The sequence below is a fragment of the Quercus lobata genome, chromosome 3 (genome assembly GCF_001633185.2).
Source record: "Quercus lobata isolate SW786 chromosome 3, ValleyOak3.0 Primary Assembly, whole genome shotgun sequence".
NCBI classification, from domain to species: Eukaryota; Viridiplantae; Streptophyta; class Magnoliopsida; order Fagales; family Fagaceae; genus Quercus; species Quercus lobata.
This window is the reverse complement of record NC_044906.1, coordinates 9,675,861-9,684,103: the sequence shown is the minus strand read 5'-3', so window position 1 is coordinate 9,684,103 and position 8,243 is coordinate 9,675,861. Positions and strand designations below refer to the sequence as shown.

The window sequence follows — 8,243 nt, the reverse complement described above, 5'->3', positions numbered from 1 at the left end:
GAACACAATTTCTTGTTCGATTCTACCAATTATTCTTGTATCAACTATGAGTCTAGTCTTAGTTTCTTGCCTTTGATTTGAGCTTGATTTATTTCCTTTCTTTTTTCATTTTTGTTTGATTAGTGTTGCAAAATTAACTAACTCAAATATTTCATTTAACTATGGTATATCGACAACCACCTTAATTTAGGTCCCTTAAGCATGGAATTCAACTCAAAAGAAAGATTTGACGACAGAGCAATTAATGGTTCTTATGATGTATGGCTGGTAAGCACACACTAAATTTAATGACCAAACCACACGAGATACCGATAGTTTATCATGTGATGCCTTATATTACCATTTTGCTATGAATCTTTGATTAAAAGAATTTTCAAGTTTTCAACTCATTACAAACTATCTTTTATACTTAATTTCTTACTTTATATACCTTTCTCTTTTCATTGGGTATACATTATTGTGTACATTAGTTTTTCTTTAAGAAAAAAAAAACATATATTTAGCATATTTGTTTATGCACTATTTCTTAAAAACTCAATTTTTTTATAGGTACAAATATATTCTTATCAACTTTCAACAAATAAACAAATCAACACACAAGAAAAGCCAATCCAAAAGCACATTAAAACTTTGTTGTTGTAGTAAATTACTAACAAGTTTTTTGTTTGGCTGCTATAGAAAAATCATCCTTCTGCCTTAAGCTCTTTTGATGAAATAAAGAGAGTGGCTTATGAGAAACAGATTGTTGTATTTTTGGATTACGATGGAACCCTCTCACCAATTGTAAACGACCCTGATCAAGCTTACATGTCTGATGCAGTAAGTACTTTATCTAAAAAAAAGTTAGAACATGCATTAATTGTGACCACACATACATTATTAAAGACTATATTTTTGTAGTAAAAAATCCCCACAAATTTTATGGAGGAAGAACTAAATTGCCTAATTTTTTTTTTTTTTAACTGGTTCGTGTATCGTTTGGAATTCATTTGACTGAAACTAAAACATTATAAATTTATGCCTATTACTATGATTTGAACATTTTTTTTCTTACTTTGTTGGTTAATCCTTGTGCTATAGAAGTACATGGCTATAGCATATAAAAAGAAACAGTTTTAGTTTTTTTTTTTTTTTTTTTTTTTTTTTTTTTTTTTAAGATAGTTTCAATGTATAAAATCCACTTCTAATAATTTTTTTTTTTTTTAAAGTAACTTAAATCAAAACTATTAACATCTTTTTTTTTAATCATTTTCTCTTACTCCAACAATACACATTATAAAAACGTTGCAAACTGACAGCATCATTTTAGTATGGTATATGCAAGGTTTTTTTATTTATTTATTTATTTATTTATTTTTAATGAATGAATTTGTTCCTCCAAAAAGATGTCGTCTTATAACACTATAGTTGTGTGCCTATCGATTGGCAGATGCGTTCGGCGGTAAGAAAAGTTGGTAAACATTTCCCAACTTCAATTATCTCTGGAAGGTCTAGGGATAAGGTAAATTGCTCTAACAAAATTTCTTATATGAGATAGAAATTTTACTACAGTCTAATCTAAGTCTAACTGTATTTATGTGAAACTTTTTTTTAAAGATTTGAATCTTGACCTTTATGCCCCCTACTCTACTTCTAATTGTGAAGTGACCTATAACAATTAGTGCAACAATGAGCTAGATCTTATATATCCATTTTTTTTTTTTTATAACTAATTAACACATTTGTAATATTAACAAGTGTTTTTTCTCTAGGTGTTCCAATTTGTGAGATTAAATAATATCTATCATGCTAGAAGTCATGGGATGGATATATCAACCCCATCAGTTTTTCTCTATTACGGTTACCACAAGCATCAAACTAGGACTATTGATGAAAAGGTATATTTCTCAATTTTTTGTGGTTAATTTTCTATACTTGGTGCTTGTCATGGAAATTGCATTTTTTATATTGTGTTCAAAACCTGTAAATCAAAATTTAAATTGCAATGAAAATATCCTAAACGTTTTACATTAATTGTTTGTTTTTGTAGGGTAATGACATGGTTAACTTCTGCCCAGCACAGGACTTCTTGCCTAGAATTCAAACGGTAAGAAATGATGTACTGTTTACAAACTTTGTATCCTCTTTGTCAAGGATAAAATGGCAAACTGATACGAAAATGCATGGTTATAGTATCAAAAACTCCTCCTTTTGTTCCTAGCTAGGACTTTGTGGTATTAGAATGCAAATAAATTATCTTTTTTTTTTTTTTTTTTAAATTTCAATAATGCTTTGCTTCTCTTGCAGATAAAGGTTATGTTGCAAGAAATAACAAGAGGCATAAAAGGTGCCATGGTTGAAGACAATAAATTTTGCCTCTCCGTACACTTTCGATGTGTGAATGAAGATGTAATATTATAATGCAATAATGATAATTTGATATGATCAAATAAAAATAAATGCAATATGATAGCAATGATATTGTTAACACATAAAAAACATGGTAAAATATAGTAGTTCTCAAATTTGTAGATAATAAGATTGCATGTCAAAATTAATGCAGAATGTTGGCGTACTTAAGGAGAAGGTGGAATCTGCAATGAAATCCTATAAAGACTTCCGTATATCCGATGGAAAAGAGGTATAAATTTTTTTTGTTATCTTTATAATAAATTTTAAGATTTCTCCCTTCTTAAAAATATAATTTTCCATTAAGTAGTAGTAAAGTTTGGAAAAAATCAATCATGCAATCATATAATTTATCTCTTTTGATTTTTTTTGGTGGAAGATAGATCTTATTATATGCATGTTTTCAATCATAATTATTCTGTAAAAAATTTATAACTGACTCCAAAATTTTTTGATTAAGACTTATTGTTTTTGTTAATGTTGTATTTTTGTTATAGGTCATGGAAATCCGACCTAATATAAACTGGATAAAGGTCTTGCTTTGCAATATTTACTTGATACTCTTGGTTTTCAAAATTATAGCGAGGTCCTTCCTATATATATAGGAGACGATAAAACTGATGAGGATGCTTTTAAGGTATAGATTATCTACTTGATGGTACTTTATTATTGTTACCAATTTTAAATGTGTTGATTCTTCTTAAAGCCTAGCTAGATGAACCCATTAAATATTGATCAAACCCCCTCTTCTTCCATAGGCTTGGTGGATGTTGCCAAAACCATTGAAATCATGCATTTAACTCTTTTTGTTAATTTTGATGAATGATCAGGCTTGTATTTAGAGCCACACTAATGTAATTTGTGTATAAATGTTTGCAGATGATTAAGAGCATTGGAAGAGGATTTCCTATAGTTGTTTCCTCTACTCCAATGGAGACAGAAGCCCTATACTCTTTACGTGACCCAATAGAGGTCATGTCCTTCCTAATACTTTTAGCAAAGTGGAAAAAGGATTGTGGATATAAAAAAACATCTTTGTTTGGTATGTTTAGGAGGTTAATTAGGTAGAGAGATGCTAACTTCTCAATATGAGGTATGCTTATTAGGCAGAGGTGAACTGGTTCATACTAATTGGATCTTGTTACATTGTTATCATATATGGTCAATTGTTTATAGTTATATATGAGGGCTATTTCTTCTTATATGCCTTTCCCCTATGCCAAGGTTCTAAAAAGTATGATTTTTATATGTACATCAAGTCCTCCATGGCCCATGAAAAATCATATTAGTTGTTTTATTAAAATCAGTTTTTTTTTTTTTTTTGGTTGGCACTTTGAACTTGGTCTTCCTTCTCGATCGGCTGTTTGGATTATTCTTCTGTCTCTTCTTCTTCTCAATTATTTAGTCATTCTTCTCTTTTTTTTATTTTTTATTTTTTTATTTTTTTATTTTTTTTATCTCTTTCTATGTTTACTTTTGATAATTGCTCTTTATCATCAGACAAAAAATATCAATTAGGATTTTTGGTGTAAGAGGGTAGGTGCAGATCAGAATTAGAATATCTAAAACTGGTTTTGGGTTATAGTTCTCTTGTAACCAAACAGCCATGGAACTTGTTCAAGAACTTGGAATAGTACTGTCCACAAATTGGAATAGTGCCTGTCCCTATTTCAGAAGAATGACATCCAACATGCATCACCAAACAACAATGATGAAATAATGCCATCCCTATTAAAGTACATATTATATATAGCAAACTGATCACTAGTGAACTTGCGGAGACCCTTATACGCATAGCTCATGGCGTAAATCCCTTAGCAAAGTCGTAATTTTTTAGTAGCATTTAAGGAATCCAAAGAATTTTAAGATTATATATATATTTTTTTTTAAAAAAAAATAGAAATTCTATTCTAAAATTATCTCACCTAGAGGCTTGAATTTCCCTCTTACTCCTCACCTCACAGAATTTGTTTTTAAAAAGTGATAACTTGTATTTGTAAAGTGCTCATCATGTTAAGATTGCGCGGTAATAATATTACATTTTCAAAATATCACAAACCTTGTTTTTTTAATAAAAAATTAAAAGAATTAAATAAATAAAACATAAACCTTAAAGAACAACCAGGCTGTTTACATAGAAATGACTTATGTTTCTCAAAAAAATAAAAGAATGAGAAATCCCTTATTATATTTATATATCCAAAAACCTTAATAATTTTTTGTCATTGTTTTTGCACCTAGGATGTGCATGCTTCCACATGACTCTATCTCTTTGATTCCAATGCCCAATCTTATATTAATTGTATTATTTAATACATCAAGTATATACGTTATCTTTTAGAGTGATGTAAACCCTATGATGTCACATAGCAAACAACGTTTTATACACGTCATACACATTTGAGCTTCTTTAATACACCCAAATAAATAAGCATTTTGATGTGTACTATTTCTTCTTCTTCTTTTTTCATTTTTTTTTAAATAGTTTCAACTTATGGCGTCTACTCCTAATAATAGCTATTTATCATTAAATCAAGACATCAATTGATTTTTAATATAGGCAGAGATTGAACCCCAGATCTCTTATTCAACCATCAGAAATTTTACCAATTGAGTTAACTAAAACCAACATTTTAAATTAATCTTAAAAATTTGTCATTATTAGAAGTATAAAACACATAATTTACTGAAATACATATGTACCTAAGTTGTTTTTCCTTCTATTGCCTTTTTCAATTATCCATAAAAAACTTGTTCTCTTTTTTCTCCAAATGATTACATGTTTCCCTTTGCCAATGTATTCAACAATTACAGATGTCATCCTTAAATTTAGTTTCAATGTCAATTAGTTTTTTTAATATAAAATACTATCTCCATCCCACTTTTTTTGTTCTGTTTGAAAAGTCAAATTTTTTTAGAGAACATGTAAAAATGTATAAGTTTTCAAAATTATCCTTAAAAAAAATTTATCAAAAAATTTAATTAATAAATTAATAGGGGTATAATAGGAACATTAGTAAATTAATGACTTTTATTTTTTGAAACAGGACAATATTTTGAGACATCCCAAAATGGAATAGAGGACAAAAAAAGTTGGACGAAGGAAGTATAAAGAAATATTAATATCCATACAAATATACAATATATAGAATGGAGGTTTAGTAATTAATTTTGGAATATTGACTTTTCTTTCTTCCTATCATTCTTCCAACCCCTTTTTTCCCTTTCTTAATTCTTCTTCTTCCCCCATAGTTCATCACCATTGTTACTCTTTTTCAAACTCTTCATCTCTCTTTTTTAAATCTCCTTAGTCCTTTGTTTTTATAACTTTATTACTTCTCTCTAATTCATTCCACATTCTTCCTACAAAAAAAAAAACTCTCTCTCTCTCTCTCTCTCTCTTCTATGTATTTATTATTTTATTTGCCTTTTTTTAGCACATTTTTCTTGCAACTTTACTTTAGGGTGATACGTTTTAGTGTTTTGATTCCCCATCACAAGCTCCCATTCTTATGAATTTGGTTTGGATTAATATATATATATATATATATATATATATGTATATATAAAGTTTAGGTAAATACTTGTTTTGAAAGTGAGAATTTAAGTTTATATAATATCATGCTTGACTTGGCTATGTATTTGATTGTGTTTACCAATTATTTGAATAATTGATTATTACAAATACTACATCTTATGACATTAATTTCATTTTAATTTGGGTTTGAGATATTTTTTCTTTATTTTAGACATTAGGGAGAGAAAATTTGAATTTGGATGTTATTTTGGCTTTCTTTTTTGTTCCAATTTTTGTTTATATTAGGTTTTGGATCCTAAAAGTGTATGTTCAAAAAACAATTCTTGATTTATAAATGTTTAGAGAGGTAACTTTTTTTTTTTTTGGATATAGGGTGTGAAACTTGGATTTTATGAATTTTTTAAATCAATATTAATTGCCAATATCTAGTGCACTTTGATGATGTACAAAATTTTGTAAGTAAATATTGTTTAGAAATGAATATTGTAGTTGCACGATTTTCCTAGCCCAAATTCTATTGATCAGGCCCTGGCCCAAAGCGCAACCCACAATAAATGTTTGTAGAGGATGGGTCAAAGAACTTAGCCTCAGTGAGCCTATTCGGTCTGATACATGGATAGTATTGTTGCAGAAGACAAAAGCACAAGAATGGATCTCTCACGTATAATTCTATTTCTTTAGTTCCTCATACAGTATTTTTCGTCCCCTTCTTTGAGGGACTCCACTACATTATATAGTTCCCCTCCTCTCATCTCAACCTTACACTTGTTGATCATCTAAGCATCTACTTGAGTACCTGTCCCATCAGACGCCCTCATCTCTCCCCTTGTGAGTTGCAAAGGTCAAGGCGGTACTGTTCAGGGGTCATTTCCTCATTAATGAGGCCAAGAGGGTGGTTGGGGTGCAATTAATGTGGTGGTAGCTCTCCATGGGATATTTTGGATTTTATTCATTTTATATGTTGGGAGGATGAACTGAAGTGGCTGGGGAGAGTTCCTCGTCTGGGCTTCGTGATGTCCGAGGAGGAGTTACTCCTCGGACAGGTTTCCTTGGCATTTATTGGGATTGAGTAATGCTTCATACGTGGTTTCTCTTCGGACAGGACGCTCCTCGGACGGGCCTGAATTTGGAATAGCCCATTATTTCTGGGCCGGGCCCCACAATAGCCCCTCAAAACTCCGGTTTCTATCTCCTTCCGAGGAGGAAAAAACGGGGTTTTGATATTTGGGAGAGGATGGAAATAAGGAGAGCGTATGGCGCGTGTGCGGACCGTTACTTTTGACGCGCTATGTTCCCTCATCCAACGGTGTGGCGTAGATCGAACGGCCATCGTTTTTTCTCGTATTTTTAGGCAGGAGTGATTTTTTCTCTCTCCTCCTGGCTATATAAGACGTCAGAGGGGTTTAGTTCCTTCTTTTTATCTGCGTTTCGTAAATCTCAAAGGACTCCGGAGAACTCCATCGAATCCCAGAGATATACGAGCACTTGCGTCCGTTACGCCACCGTAGCCGTTTTCTGTGAAGCGTTTCGTCCAAGAGAGATTTCTAGGCGTCCCATCGAGCGTTTTGTGAAGGTACCGGTACGTTTTGTTCATCTCGCCATTTCAATTCCCTCCTCGGACTCTACTTTTCTTCTTAGTTTTTACTTTCGTTTCCCCAGTTCAGTTCAGATGGGTAGATTTGAGAAATTAGTAAAAACTTCAGCCGCTATGGAGGCTTTTAGGGAAAAATACCACATTCCCCCGGGGGTTGGGCTGCGGTACTGTCCTCTTGAAAGAGTATTGACAGATAGACGTGAGGGAGAAGTCGTTATCCCCATGATTGCTTTCATAGAGGGAGGGATGACACTTCCCATGCGTAGGATTACAAGGGAGTACTTGTTCAACCATAGGTTGACGCCGTATCAGTGTGCCCTGAATATGTTCAAGATACTAAGCTGTGTAGATGTCTTAAACGAGCGGATGAATCTAGGCCTTACTTGGCACGATGTGGCTTATCTGTACGAATGTCATCGCCTCGGGGATGAGGGGTATTATCTTAAATCCCGGAACGAGGATGTTAGGTTGATCTCTTGTCTCCCAATATCCAATAAGACAGTGAAGAATGACTTCCTTATTGCTTCTGGGGAGTGGTTCGACGGTATTCATTGTCCAACTCGGGCAGGAAACCCAGGTGCGGCGTCTCTAGGATCGGTCCTTTTTGGGATAGGATTTAGCATTGAGGGGTTATATATTTTTTGCTTTCTTTATAATTGGAAAATTTCGTGAACTAATCCCATTTTCCTTGATTGTTTGCAGATAAAGTTCACGTCGCCCCTC

The 8,243-nt window shown here is 32.1% G+C and overlaps 1 protein-coding gene across 1 annotated transcript in view; it reads left to right on the top strand.

The window, feature by feature from the left end:
• The first annotated feature begins 201 nt into the window (after window positions 1-201).
• The window catches only part of LOC115980283 (probable trehalose-phosphate phosphatase 3), a 30,647-nt gene continuing 22,605 nt past the window's right edge, over window positions 202-8,243 (top strand). The window contains exons 1-3 of the mRNA XM_031102549.1: window positions 202-267; window positions 679-819; window positions 1,430-1,501. Of these exons, the coding sequence (XP_030958409.1) occupies window positions 202-267; window positions 679-819; window positions 1,430-1,501 (279 nt within the window). The remainder of the gene's footprint in view (window positions 268-678; window positions 820-1,429; window positions 1,502-8,243) is intronic.